The 14,715-nt window shown below is 46.0% G+C and overlaps 1 protein-coding gene across 2 annotated transcripts; it reads left to right on the top strand.

Moving 5' to 3' along the window:
• The first annotated feature begins 3,032 nt into the window (after positions 1 to 3,032).
• On the top strand, positions 3,033 to 13,907 carry LOC128409078 (E3 ubiquitin-protein ligase TRIM11-like). Of its 2 annotated transcripts, XM_053379279.1 has the most exons (7): positions 3,033 to 3,562; positions 4,427 to 4,522; positions 5,484 to 5,714; positions 7,395 to 7,417; positions 7,946 to 8,064; positions 10,247 to 10,279; positions 13,040 to 13,907. In XM_053379279.1, exons 1-7 carry the CDS (start codon positions 3,155 to 3,157, stop codon positions 13,555 to 13,557), a joined length of 1,428 nt encoding a protein of 475 aa, XP_053235254.1. In that variant the 5' UTR covers positions 3,033 to 3,154; the 3' UTR covers positions 13,558 to 13,907. The 2 variants fall into 2 exon arrangements, with proteins under 2 accessions (XP_053235254.1, XP_053235256.1); XM_053379281.1 differs by lacking the exon at positions 4,427 to 4,522.
• The last annotated feature ends 808 nt before the right edge of the window (positions 13,908 to 14,715 follow it).

Below are 14,715 nucleotides of genomic sequence, written 5' to 3'. Positions count from 1 at the left end.
GACACAAGGACTTAAAGAATGTAATAAGAGCCCTGCTGGATCAAAGGCCAATCTAGTCCATCATTCTTGTAGTGGCCAATTCTATACAATGGTATTTTGGGTTAAGAACTTAATTCGTTCTGGTGGTCCGTTCTTAACCTGAAACTGTTCTTAACCTGAGGTACCACTTTAGCTAATGGGGTCTCCTGCTGCCGCTGCCGTGCCGCCACGACACGATTTCTGTTCTCATCCTGAAGCAAAGTACTTAACCCAAGGTAATATTTCTGGGTTAGCAGAGTCTGTAACCTGAAGCGTATGTAACCCGAGGTCACTGTATATAACATTTAGGAAACATCTGAAGGCAGCCCTGTATAGGGAAGCCTTTTTTAAGGTTTAACACGGGTGGCACTGTGGGTTAACCACAGAGCCTAGGGCTTGCCGATCAGAAGGTCGGCGGTTCGAATCCCCGCAACGGGGTGAGCTCCCATTGCTCGGTCTCTGCTCCTGCCAACCTAGCAGTTCGAAAGCACGTCAAAGTGGAAGTAGATAAACAGGTACTGCTCCAGCGGGAAGGTAAACAGCGTTACCGTGCACTGCTCTGGTTTGCCAGAAGCGGCTTAGTCATGCTGGCCACATGACCCAGAAGCTGTACGCCGGCTCCCTCAGCCCATAAAGCGAGATGAGTGCCGCAACCGCAGAGTCGGCCATGACTGGACCTAATGGTCAGCGGTCCCTTTACCTTCACCTTTATGCTGATTATATGTGCTGGTAGCCGTCCAGCACCCAACTCAGATGGATGGGGTACTAATATTATTTATTTATTTATTTATTTATTTATTTACCTGCCTTTGCGAGGGCGGGTGACATGTGACCAGGAGCCTAGCACAGCTACCCCTTTGGAAATGGCTCATTGAAGCGATCCAGATGTGAGGGAGGAAGAGCATTTTGCTTCAGGCTCTTAACATGACACTACGCCCGAAGAGAGACCTCCGACTTGCACCCGCCCCTTCCTAAGCGCTCTCCCCTCCAGTGCAGCAAAGCGCGGTGCCTAAGGCGCTGGCGCAGCAACCAGCAGAAAGGAAAGGAGCGGCGCCATTGGCCGCAGGTGTCGCCAGCCTCGCCCAATCCGAATTGCCGGAGCCGCCCGCGCCGAGAGGCGGAGCTACTAAAACCAAAGCGAAAGTGAGGGTGTGGCCAGAGGGGGGGGGGAGCTTTAATTCCGGGAGAAACCCTGGGATTTAAATATATAAAGAGAGTGTTTCTCTTTTTCCTTACCCAGACTGGTGTTGTCCGTGTTCCCTCTGAAACCTCAATATATATATAAATTTTAGAGGCGGAGCTACTAAAGCAAAGCGAAAGTGAGGGTGCGGCCAGAGGGGGGGCTTTAATCCCGGGAGAAACCCTGGGATTTAAAATATATATCTTAAATATATATCTTATATAATGATATTATATTATATATGATATTATATTAAATATATATCTTATATATCTTATTTATATTATAAGATATATAATATATATCTTATATAAAATATATATCTTAATATATATATATATATATATATATATAATATATATATATAGATATATATTTTAAATCCCAGGGTTTCTCCCGGGATTAAAGCCCCCCCTCTGGCCGCACCCTCACTTTCGCTTTGCTTTAGTAGCTCCGCCTCTCGACGCAATATATATTGATTGATAGCTTCCTGGTCCTCCCAGTAGTGTTTTGCTTTTCCTCACCTCTGCTGAAAGGGGCAATCGAATTTGTAAGAGCTTCAAATTGATTGCCTGGCTAGGCTGCGTGTCTTTTGTTGTTGGGGTAAGATTGAATGGGAAGCGTGCTATTTCCCCCGCGCGCCTCATTCGCAGTCCATTTTCCCTCTCTCCCTGAAGCGGCTGTTGTTTCCTCCCCCCCTTGATGAGAGTAGCTCAGTGCGTAAAGATATTTAATCTTAGGGTCGTTTGGCAAGAGAGGTCTCAGTTGCAGGGGGTTGGACTTAAATGACCTTCCCTCGTGGTCCCTGTTCTGTGATACACAAATAATATTTCTTTCTTTCTGTGTGTCCCTGAGGCTTCACCCTAAAGCGTTTCCTGCTCAGTCCCGGAAATACTAACAGCTACGAATTAGGCTTGAGCATGTGCAGAGTGCTTGTCTCTCGCACTTTAGCACCCATAGTCTTGGAGGTCCAGTCAGGAAGCTGTGTATGTAGCAGCAAGAACAACGAGGATAGATAAATGTATTTTTTAAAATTCCTCTGTCTTTTTTTTAAATTCAAAATTATAACAAGACATATTATCCAAAAACATATCATCCTTGTCCCCCCATTTTTCCTCCCTCCCCCCTCCCACACAACCCCCCCCCCGCACCCCACCCCCCCCCGACTTCCCTCAGTTCCAGTCTTTGATTTCTCTAAAAATGCTGTTTTCTGCATGTTACAAAGTTGTATAGATCCTCAAACTATTTAGCTGATTATTATCAATAAAAGGTTTGTGAATGTTTATTCAAAACCTGCCAAGGAGTCCAGTTCGCTTTGTTGCATCTTCAGATACTTTGTAAAGGGTTCCCATTCATCCTTAAAGTCACAGTTATCCCTGTCCCGTAGCTTATATGTCAGTTTTGCCAGTTCTGCATAGTCCATCAATTTTTCTTGCCATGATTCTTTAGTTGAGGCTTCTTTAGTCTTCCATCCTTGTGTTACCAGAACTCTTGCGGCCGTTGTCGCATACATGAAGATGTTTTTCAACTTTTTGGGCAGGTCTTTCCCTACAATCCCCAACAAAAATGCCTCGGGTTTTTTAACAAATGTTAAATGGAACATTTTCTTCAATTCGTTGTATATCATTTCCCAATTTTTTAAAAATTACCTTACAATCCTACCACATATGATAAAATGTCCCCTCCTTTTCCTTACACTATTTTTTTTAATTCCTAGTCTTTGAGGTGCCCACCAAACTTTGCTATGTTTTAGATGCACAATTTAGTTAGAAGATGGTCATCCTTATCCTTTTTCTCTCTTTCCTTCCCCAGACTGGTGTTGTCGGTTGCGCACAATTTCTGCAGCAGTTAAAATAAAAGGAGTTCCCTCTAAAATCTCAGGCCACAGGTTTTTGCATCTTTCGGAGAGAAGGGAAGTTAAATTCAACTTAAAAATAAAAACTGTTGTATTGAGCAATGGCCGCTGAGGATACCCTGAAGATGTTTGAGGTGGAAGTGACTTGCTCCATTTGCTTGCAGTATTTCACTGATCCAGTGATTCTAGATTGCGGGCACAATTTCTGCCACCACTGCGTTTTCAAGTACTGGAAAGACTTTGTGCGTGATCGGAGCTGCCCTGAGTGCAGATGGGTAGTTGAGCCTGACAGGCTCATTACAAACAAGCCGCTGGAAAACTTGGCTAGATTCCTCAGAGATCAAGCTAAACAGGCTAAAGGAGGGGAGGGAACCTGCTACAGGCACCCAGAGCCTCCCACATCTTTCTGTAAGACTGACCAAGCCCTAGTCTGCTCAGCATGTGTCGAATCCACAGAGCACAAGGCTCACGACGTAGTTCCCATGGAGGAAGCTGCCCAAGAGACCAAGGTGAGAGAGGCCTTTGTTTCTACGACTGGGCTGGGAATAATGAATGCATATTGTTGATTTGCAGGAGTAATAATAATAATAATAATAATAATAATAATTTATTATTTATACCCCGCCCATCTGGCTGAGTTTCCCCAGCCACTCTGGGCGGTTCCCAATCGAATGTTAAAAACAATACAGCATTAAATATTAAAAACTTCCCTGAACAGGGCTGCCTTCAGATGTCTTTTAAAGATAGGATAGCTGCTTATTTCTTTCACATCTGATGGGAGAGCGTTCTACAGGGCGGGCGCCACTACCGAGAAGGCCCTCTGCCTGGGTCCCTGTAACCTCATTTCTCACAGGAAGAAAACCGTCAGAAGGCCATCGGCGCTGGACCTCAGTGTCCGGGCTGAACGATGGGGGTGGAGATGCTCCTTCAGATATACTGGGCTGAGGCCGTTTAGGGCTTTAAAGGTCAGCACCAACACTTTGAATTGTGCTCAGAAACGTGCCAATGCAGATCTCTCAGGTCCCGGCGGCTAGTGCCAATCACCAGTCTAGCTGCCGCATTCTGGATTAATTGCAGTTTCCGGGTCACCTTCAAAGGTAGCATTGCAGTAGTCCAAGCGGGAGATAACCAGAGCATGCAGCACTCTGGCAAGACAGTCCGCGGGCAGGTAGGGTCTTAGCCTGCGTACCAGGTGGAGCTGGTAGACAGGAGGAAGAATTTAAAAACATGCTTGCTTACTTAGGCATTTGGTGGCCGAAGGTCCCTGTTCATGGCAGCCCTGGGATCACTGGTTGAGAGAATGCTTTGAGCTTAGAATGTTTTTTTAACTTTATTACATACTCTCCTAAAGCATGCTTGTGTTTTCTTTTCAGGGTCACATAGGCAACTGCATTAATGCCCTAGAGAACCGGGAAGAGGCAATTCTGGAGTGTAGATCAGCTTCAGAAAAACAAACTCAAACCCTTATTGTAAGTGTCACTGTTACTGGCAAGTCCGCAAGTAGTAATAATAATAATAATAATAACAACAATAATAATAATAATAATAATAATATAATAAATTTTATTTATACCCTGCCCTCCCTGGCCGGAGCCGGGCTCAGGGCGGCTAACACCGGTAAAATTACAGTAAAAGCATAAGGGGGGGGGGAGAACCAATTTAAAATACAGGTTAAAATGCAATTTAAAATGCAGCCTCATTTTAAAAGTAGCCCATAGATCAAAAAGTAGTAGCACTTAAAAAAATATTGTGTAATTGCCGACAAAGGAGTGCATAAAATAACATCCAAGTTGGAGGTCCCTTTTTGGAAACTCTTTCCCTGTTGCATGTAAAACCAGGTTTTTCTGTGCTTCTTGTGGGATGAGCCTTTCTCATGCGAACTCCAGAGTGTGTGCAAACTTTTCACAGCTACTGCACTGCATTGTTGTTGTAAAAACGCCACCCTTATTGCCCCCCCCCCAATTTAATCTGGGATCATCCTCTCTGAAGGAAATCTGATAAATAAAAAAACCCAACACCTTGTTTGTGATATGTGAACAGCCGATTTACAGCATTAAGCCCCCTTTTGTGAACGTTCTGAGTGTAGAGTCGCCTTCCGCAGCCTAGCAGTTCATTTTATGGACCAATGGTCTCGTTAGATAGTAAAATTCATGTTAAATTACTGTTTTAGGGGTTGTTTTAAAAAGTCTGGAACGGATTAATCCATTTTGCATTACTTTCTATGGGAAAGCATGCCTTGGTTTTGGAACGCTTTGGTTTTGGAACAGACTACCAGAAAGGATTAAGTTTGAGAACCAAGGTACCACTGTAAAAGGAAACGTCCTTTTCTATATAATTAGTATCCTAATGTTGCCAGGACCAACCTTATTCCTGCCTCCTCTGACCTCTCTCTCTCTCTTTGCCTGCTCTCTTTCCATCGACTTATTGAAGAAACTGACAGAAAAGTTGATGCAAGAAACACTGTCCAAGTTCGACGAGCTGCGCCAGTTCCTGTTGTCTGAAGAGCACACTATGGTTGGCAAGCTCCGAGACATACTGAAGGAGATCGTAACAAGGAGAGACAATCACATGAGCAAGCTTTTTCGGGAAGTCTCCTCTTGCGAAATCCTCATCCGGGAGCTGGAGAAGAAGTGCTGCCAGCCAGTGAGTGAACTCCTGCAGGTAAGGCGGAAGTGGCAAGAAATGGACAAGGCTTTCCCCCCAAGGACAGTCTGGTACCCAAACCTTCATTCACCCTTTCCTTAGGCGGCACCCACACCATACATTTAAAGCCCTCTGATACCACCGTAAACAGCCGTAAAGGTAAAGGTAAAGGGACCCCTGACCATTAGGTCCAGTCGTGACCGACTCTGGGGTTGCGGTGCTCATTTCGCTTTATTGGCCGAGGGAGCCAGCGTACAGCATGACTAAGCCGCTTCTGGCGAACCAGAGCAGCGCACAGAAACGCCGTTTACCTTCCCGCCGGAGCGGTACCTATTTATCTACTTGCACTTTTGACGTGCTTTTGAACTGCTAGGTTGGCAGGAGCAGGGACCGAGCAACGGGAGCTCACCCCGTTGTGGGGATTCGAACCGCTGACCTTCTGATCGGCAAGTCCTAGGCTCTGTGGTTTAACCCACAGCGCCACCCGCGTCCCTACAGCCATGGCTTCCCCCAAAGATTTGTGGGAGCTGTAGTTTAAGGGTGCTGCGAACTATGAGGATACCTAGCTTCAGTTCATAGAGTTCCCTTGGGAGAGAGATGGATTGACCACTCTGTGAACTGTAGCTCTGTGAGGGGCTAAGAAATTTAATAAAATAAAATCTGCCTACCTCGGGGGGTTGTGGTGAGGATGCATTGGGGAGGCGTGCTCCCAATTAAATGCTGCTCTGAAGTTCTGGTGAGAAAGGAATGTGACCAATTTTGAAAGGCTTGGGTAGCATGAAGCACTAGCTCAGGGGTCAGCAAGGCTTACTGGGCATGGGCCGGAACACTCCCGCGGAAATCGTCCGTGAGCCGGACGGGCGGAGCGTGACTCCAGAAATTGCATCTGCGCATGTCCGCGGCGCCGGAAATTGCTTCTGTGCATGTATGGAAGTGAGAGCTGGACCACAAAGAAGGCTGATCGCCAAAGAATTGATGCTTTTGAATTATGGTGCTGGAGGAGACTCTTGAGAGTCCCATGGACTGCAAGAAGATCAAACCGATCCATTCTGAAGGAAATCAGCCCTGAGTGCTCACTGGAAGGACAGATCCTGAAGCTCAGGCTCCAATACTTTGGCCACCTCATGAGAAGAGAAGACTCCCTGGAAAAGACCCTGATGTTGGGAAAGATGGAGGGCACAAGGAGAAGGGGACAACAGAGGACGAGATGGTTGGACAGTGTTCTCGAAGCTACAAACATGAGTCTGACCAAACTGCGGGAGGCAGTGGAAGACAGGAGTGCCTGGCGTGCTCTGGTCCAGGGGGTCACAAAGAGTCAGACACGACTAAACGACTAAACAACAACAAATGCCCAGATGCCGAAAATTGTGCCTGCAGAGCAGCAATTTTGGGCGTCGCACTGTGCCTGTCCAGCCCACGGACGATCTCCATGGGAGTGAATGTCCGCGAGCCGGATCCAGAACCCATTCGGGCCGGAATAGGCCCCCGGGCCTTAGGTTGCCGACCTCTGCACTAGCTGTTATGTCCAATGTACTCAATTTACACACAATTGCCTGTGTTGGGTTAAAACACACCTTTCCACCAGTGTTTTTAGATGGCTTCTGCTAAGCAGATGGCCTGCAGATGGGCACAAGAGGGGTTTTCTTCCGAACGGCGTGCATCAGGCTCCGATTTCTTCTTTTTCTCTCTCCCTTCTAGGATGCTGGGAACACCATGGAGAAGTAAGTGGAGCTCTACAAAATCCTGCATAGAGGCAGGGTCCTGGGAATCACAGAGGGCAAAGAGTGGTTGTTTTTCTCAGGTCCCTGAGCACTGTGGGAACAGGGGGACACAGTAGATTGGTCTTTGGCCTGATCCTGCAAACATGGTATGTCCTCCAGTGTTCTGAGTGGCGGAGCCATCCCTGCTTGCTGCCTAGTTTTCCATTGAATCTCTGTTGTCTCTGGGACATAGCGATGGTGGGTTCAGCGGTGGTTTGTTTTCTCTCCAGTGTGGAGCCAGTGTGGTGTAGTGGTTAAGAGCGATAGACTCGTAATCTGGGGAACCGGGTTCACTTTCCCGCTCCTCCACATGCAGCTGCTGGGTGACCTTGGGCCAGTCACACTTCTCTGAAGTCTCTCAGCCCCACTCACCCCACAGAGTGTTTGTTGTGAGGGAGGAAGGGAAAGGAGATTGTTGGCTGCTTTGAGACTCCTTCGGGTAGTGATAAAGCGGGGTATCAAATCCAAACTCTTCTTCTTCTTCTCCAGGTTCCACCAGGCAACACCGTTTCAGTGCGTGAGCCCTTTTTTGCCGAAGCAGCTGTGGGAAATATGGGACGTGACGGACGCAAACATCTCTCTGGAGAGTGCCGTGAAGCAATTCAAAGGTAAAGGAAAGATCTTGCTGCAGACCTCTTGTTTGTTCGTTTTTGACGCTGGCCATGGCGATATGCCCCAAGTGGAAGGGCCAAAGGCGTGCCAGTCCTGGGAGGAAGTTCATCCAAATCCCAGGAACAGAGGCTTCTTCTGGAGACCTCGGCTTGGGTTGTTCCTTACGGTGGGATCCTAGGGAGAACCTCCACAGTGCCGCTGAGTGCTCTTTGAGGGATTTCTCTCTTACATTTTTCTATTTTATATAAAAAAGACTATTTGTTCTTGTGTGTACCTTGGAGTTACCTTGAGTCTGTGACAGGGTGGATTTGAGTTAAATCAAATCAATTTAAATCACAATTAAAATCACTAGTCAGTAAGACTTGATTTAAATCCTTTTTTTTTACAGAAAGACTCCTTCTTGCTGGTATAATCTTAATATTTACAACCAGATGAAGGTTTCGTTTTTTTCGAATAATAAATGTTCAGAGTAGTTTTTACAGTTATATCAAAAACTACCAATTTGGTTATACTATTAGAAATACATAGACCGATAATTACGAAATTGTTGTGACGTTTAATAAGTTAACTGTTTATATTTGGACAACTTTTCTGCTGTACTTTATTGGAAGGAGAAAAATTATTTCCTTAATAACAATTTAAACAATTTATTTAAAACAATAACATTATGACATACATATCCATATTTGTTAACTGATGTGGTTAAACAATAAACAAAGAGACTTAGACTGAGTTTTGTTGTTTAGTCATTTAGTTGTGTTCAACTCTTCGTGACCCCATGGACCAGAGCACGCCAGGCACTCCTGTCTTCCACTGCCTCCCGCAGTTTGATAGACTGAGTTTTAGCTTTAACTTAAAACAAATCCTTATTTCCTGATGAATAGCCTTTGGACTATAATGTAACTTATATAGAAAACATTCTTTGGAAATATTTTTCCTCCAAAAGCGTTTTATTTTAAAAATCCGATTAAAATTTTTAAAAATCCAATTTATTAATTTTTTTTTTAAAAATCCGATTTAAATAAAAAAATCATTGATTTTTATCCACTCTGGTCTGTGGGAGGTGGTGCTGTTGCCATCTAAGTGTAGATGCTTGGATGGGTCGAATCAGTGCTATGTTTTTTAGAAAAAGAGGTGCCGGAACTCACCATGAACGCCTCCCTTGATTTCTTAGAATGGCAATGGTGCCTACTTAAAAGGTGCCAGAACTGGGTTCCGCCTGAAAAAAAGAAGTCCTAGGTCTAATCCCAGGATAATAATAATAATAATTAATAATAATAATAATAATAATAATAATAATAATAATAATAATAATAATTATATCCCACCCTCCCCAGCCAAAGCCGGGCTCAGAGTGGCTAACAACAATAAAAATAGCACCGTTTACATAAAATCACAATCAATTAATTAAAATACATTCTAAAATCAATTCAGAATCAAATTAATGGCAACCATGGCTAGAGTTCTATCAGGATTACAGAAGGAGGGGGTCAGACTGTGCCCTGGCCAAAGGCCTGGTGGAACAGCTCTGTCTTGCAGGCCCTGCGGAAAGATGTCAAGTCCCGCAGGGCCCTAGTCTCTTGTGACAGAGCGTTCCACCAGATCAGGGCCATGACCAAAAAAGCCCTGGCTCTGGTCGAGGCCAGCCTAACCTCTCTGTGGCCTGGGATCTCCAATATGTTTTTATATGAAGACCGTAAGGTCCTCCATGGGACATACCAGGAGAGGCGGTCCCGTAGGTATGAGGGTCCTAGGCCATATATGGGGAACCTGTAGCCCTGCCGATGTGGGTGGACTACAACTGTCACCATCCTTGATCACTGACTGTCCTAGCAGGGCCTGATGGGAAATAGAGTCCAGCCGCAGATTCCCCACCCCGATCTATTTGGTCTTGATCTATGGCATTCCCCAGATGTTGCTGGACCACAACTCCTATCATCCCTAGCCAGCAGGACCAGTGGTTGAGGATGATGGGAGTTGTAGTCAAACAACGTCTGGGGACTCAAGGCTGGTCTGTGAAGATGATTCTCCCCCCACCTGCACAAATCTCCTCAGCTTCCTCTTTAATTCTTCACCTGAAATAAGGGGGAGGGGGACAAGGAACAGACTGAGGGAAACTGATCTGTTCGATGAAGACAGTGATGTGGTGATCAAGGTATTTTCCCTTTCCTTCTTCAGATGCTCTGGAGTCTAGATTCTCGCTTCAGGAAGGTAAACCTCTGGGACCTGCGACGGGTCAAAGGAATCTCAAAAGGAGGGCGTATATTTTTTGATTGCACTGTGTTGGGTTATCTGCCTGCTGTTTTATGAGTTGATTTTGATTTGTATTACTTGCATTTGCATTCCACCATATCCTTCAAGGAGCGTAAGGTGGCAGACATGGTTTTCCCCCTCCCTCATTTAATCCCCACAACCCTGTGAAGTAGGTTAGGCAGGGAGACAGTGACTGGCCCAAGGTCAAGGGGTGAACTTCATGACCAAGTTGGGTTTTGAATCCCAGTCTCCCAGGTCTTAGTCTGACGCTCTGGACACTATGCAGGACTGGTTTTAAATGCGAGATATTCTTAAGTTTTGTTTTTATTTTGTATCGCTTTTATGTTGTAAGCCTACAGCCCTCAAGATGTGGTAGGCTCCAGGTTCTGTCAGTTCCAGTCAGTGGAGACTAGTCCATTTGTGCAAATGGACGGCCTCAGTCCAGTATACCTGAAGGAGCGTCTCCACCCCCATCGTTCTGCCTGGACACTGAGGTTCAGCGCCGAGGGCCTTCTGGCGGTTCCCTTACTGCGAAAAGCCAAGTTACAGGGAACCAGGCAGAGGGCCTTCTCAGTAGTGGCACCCGCCCTGTGGAACGCCCTCCCACCAGATGTCAAAGAGAAAAATAATTACCAAACTTTTAGAAGACATCTGAAGGCAGCCCTGTTTAGGGAAGTTTTTAATGTTTAATAGGTTATTGTATTTTAGTGATCTGTTGGAAGCTGCCCAGAGTGGCTGGGGAAACCCAGCCAGAAGGGCAGGATATAAATAATAAATTATTATTATAATTAATTAATTAATTAATTAATTAATTAATTATTATTGTAAATTCAGTCTACCCTCAGCCACTGCCTACTTGCCTGTCTTCTTACTTCCATCCACTTTAGAGCATGGAACAGTCTGTCAGCTTCCCCCTTCTTGGGATCAATGTTTCCCTTGTAGATCTCAGCAGGGAAGGAGGATAGTGGCAGAATTAGAATTAGTCGGGGACGCGAGTGGTGCTGTGGGTGTTTAAACCACAGAGCCTAGGACTTGCCGATCAGAAGGTTGGCGGTTCAAATCCCCCTGAGGGGGGTGAGCTCCTGTTGCTCGGTCCCAGCTCCTGCCAACCTAGCAGTTTGAAAGCACATCAAAGTGCAAGTAGATAAATAGGTACTGCTGTGGTGGGAAGGTAAATGGCATTTCCGTGCGCTGCTCTGGTTCGCCAGATGCGGCTTAGTCATGCTGGCCACATGACCCGGAAGCTGTACCCCGGCTACCTCGGCCAATAAAGCGAGATGAGCGCCACAACCCCAGAGGCGGTCATGACTGGACCATTAGGTCAGGATTCCCTTTACCTTTACCTTTACAAAAGGACAATATGAGTGGACTCTCCATGCCCTAACCACAGCAAAAAGACTGATACTGATTAATTGGGGGAAAATGTGGCTCCCTTTTATGATTGGATTAAAGACTTATACAAACTTGCAGCGTATGAACAACTTGCATATAAACGCAGACTTGCCATGGACAAATTCAATGAGGTTTGGAATATATTCTTACAAATACTGTAATAGGTTAAGATATGGTACAACAGCAGAACTTGGAAAGAATTAGCTGGGGCCCAAAAATGTGCACCTCAAGTTGTCCCTGCCCTATCTGACTGGGCCTGTTTCCATGCCCTACCAATAAGCCCTGGACAATTAAACTTAGATAGATAGATAAACTTTATTCGCATTAGCCAACGGCCATAGCAACATAAAACAAGCAATATATACAATTAAAAAGACAACAATCAAACTTACACTATTGTGTATGTGTAAAATTATATTTGTCATGCAATTGCAGCCTCGTACCCAACGTTACTTGGTAACTCTAACAAACCCAAAACTCAATGCAGTTTTGAAATTGGTGTTTGAAATCAGTAAGGTTTTGAAGGGTTCAGTCCAACCATCTTAATTCAAAATGGTATCCAGCCATAAGCAAAAATCTGTTCCTTGACTTTGGGAGCTCTCTTGCAAAATTTGGCTGTGATATCTTAAGAGGTGTCTAGATGCATCATCATCATCATCATCATCATCATCATCATCATCATCATAATTTATTATTTATACCCCGCCCATCTGGCGGCTCCCAATCAAGTGTTAAAAACAGTACAGCATTAAATATTAAAAACTTCCCTGAACAGGGCTGCCTTCAGATGTCTTTTAAAGATAGGATGGCTGCTTATTTCCTTCACATCTGAAGGGAGGGCGTTCCACAGGGCGGGCGCCACTACCAAGAAGGCCCTCTGTCTGGTTCCCTGTAACCTCACTTCTCGCAATGAGGGAACCGCCAGAAGGCCCTCGGCACTGGATCTCAGTGTCCGGGCTGAACGATGGGGGGTGGAGATGCTCCTTGAGGTATACAGGACTGAGGCCGTTTAGGGCTTTAAAGGTCAGCACAAACACTTTGAATTGTGCTCAGAAACGTACTGGGAACCAATGCAGATCTCTCAGAACAGGTGTTATGTGGTCTCAGCGGCCGCTCCCAGTCACCAGTATAGCTGCCGCATTCTGGATTAGTTGTAGTTTCCGGGTCACCTTCAAAGGTAGCCCCATGTACAGCGTGTTGCAGTAGCAAACCATTTCCCAAAAACGTATCGTAGATAGTGACACTATTGCACCAAGCGTACGTTTCTCCTCCCAGCCCTTCCAAGCTCACCACTGTTACTCATTTCTCTCCGCCATCTTCTTTCAGCGATTGTGGCCTTTGATCCAGAGACAGCGCATCCCCGGCTTGTCCTCTCTAAGGACTGCAAAAGCGTGAGACTGGCGGACAAAACTCAAGAGCTGCCCAAGAGCCGGAAGCGGTTTGAAGCCAACCTATTCCTCCTGGGATGCGAGGAGTTTGCCGTGGGCAGGAACTACTGGGACGTCGCCGTGGGAAGCGAGGGCGAATGGGCCGTGGGGGTGGCCAGGAAGTCCGTCAAGAGGAAGGACGTGGCTGCCATAAGCTATAAGGTTGGGATCTGGGCAATAGGGAAGCGGGGAAGTCAGTACGCAGTTTTCAACCCCCCTGACTTCCCTCCTCTGAGCCCTGTGCGGGAGCTCAAGAAAGTCCGAGTGTCTTTAAACTGTGACGGGAGGCATGTGGCCTTCTTTGATGCGGACGATGCAGCCCTGCTTTTCCAGACCCCAATAACTACCATCGCCAGAGAGTCCTTCCTCCCCTTCTTTCATGTTTCCAATAAAGCTGTTCTAACACTGCCCCGCTAAGGCAGCCAGAAACTTCTTCCCACTTTAGGGCTTTGGCCACTTAGGACATTGATTCTGCTGCGCATCTCAGTGGTTGATGGAGTGCAGAACACGAGCGACTCACTTTCGTGTCTTCCTGGGGAGGCTGGTCTAGGCTAGCCCCTCCCCCCCCAAACTCGGGTCTCCCATCTGTTTTTGGACTACATCATCCCTGACACCACTGGTCCTGCTAGTTAGGGATGATGGGATTTGTAGTCCAACAACAGCTGGGCAACCAAGTTTGGGAAGCCCTGCTTCTAGGCCAGCCTTCCAGATGATTCGACTGCAACTCCCACCAGACTGGGACTGATGAGAGTTGTAGCTGGAAGCAGATGTAGGGAACCTTTGGACCTCTGGGTATTGCCAGACTACAACTCCCGTCATCCCTGGCCATTGATGATGCTTGCTGGGGCTGCTGGGAGTTATAGTTCAGCAACTCCTGGGGGAGACAAAAGTTTCCTATATTCTAATCTGGAGGGTTACACGGTTGGGAAAAGGCTGTTCTACGCTACAATTCAGTGTGGCCATTTGGCTTCTCCCTCCTCCGATGAAGGGGATTCTGGGGTTGAAATAAAACCTTAACCAATCCTGACACTGTTTATATTTCAAGGGGGGTGAAAACACATATTTTCACAGTTATTTTGCATGTTAAACAGTAAAGCTGATCTGCACGTTAACTTTTTTAAGAGAACTTTTGTTCGTAGGTTTTATGTGGAAGAGTGGACGTGTTTCTGGGATGATTTTTGCTAAGCCAAGATGTATTAAAGGCTTCTGTGTTTCTTATGGCTGCCTTGTTTTCTTTTCCAAGCTCAAAAACGATTGCAGATGCATATCTCCCTTGAATCCTGCTTGCTTTCTGTCCTTCCTCTAAGGAAGGTGAGGAACATTTGGCTTCTCTCATGTTGCTGAACTGCAGCTGCCATCATCCCAGGCTCTTGACTACACTTCCTGGGGCTGAGGGGCATAAATGTTCCCCATAAGTGCTCTAAGTCTGGGGTTGGGAATCTGCATTCCAAAAGCTATATTCAACCCTTGGCCTAATTCCATGTGGTGGGCAGATGGAAACATAATAATAATAATTTATTATTTATACCCCACCCATCTGGCTGGGTTTCCCCAGCCACTCTGGGCGGCTTCCAA

The sequence above is a fragment of the Podarcis raffonei genome, chromosome 2 (genome assembly GCF_027172205.1).
Source record: "Podarcis raffonei isolate rPodRaf1 chromosome 2, rPodRaf1.pri, whole genome shotgun sequence".
Classification (NCBI taxonomy): domain Eukaryota; kingdom Metazoa; phylum Chordata; class Lepidosauria; order Squamata; family Lacertidae; genus Podarcis; species Podarcis raffonei.
Note: the sequence above shows the minus strand (reverse complement) of the source record. Positions and strands in the feature narration are given on the sequence as shown.

Excerpts from the sequence above, each read along its gene's own strand:
- LOC128409078 (XM_053379279.1), top strand. The coding sequence starts at position 3,155 with ATGGCCGCTGAGGATACCCTGAAGATGTTTGAGGTGGAAGTGACTTGC. Across the intron at positions 5,715-7,394 it reads CAGTGAGTGAACTCCTGCAG|GATGCTGGGAACACCATGGA; the intron begins GTAAGGCGGAAG and ends TCTCCCTTCTAG. Across the intron at positions 8,065-10,246 it reads TGCCGTGAAGCAATTCAAAG|ATGCTCTGGAGTCTAGATTC; the intron begins GTAAAGGAAAGA and ends TTCCTTCTTCAG.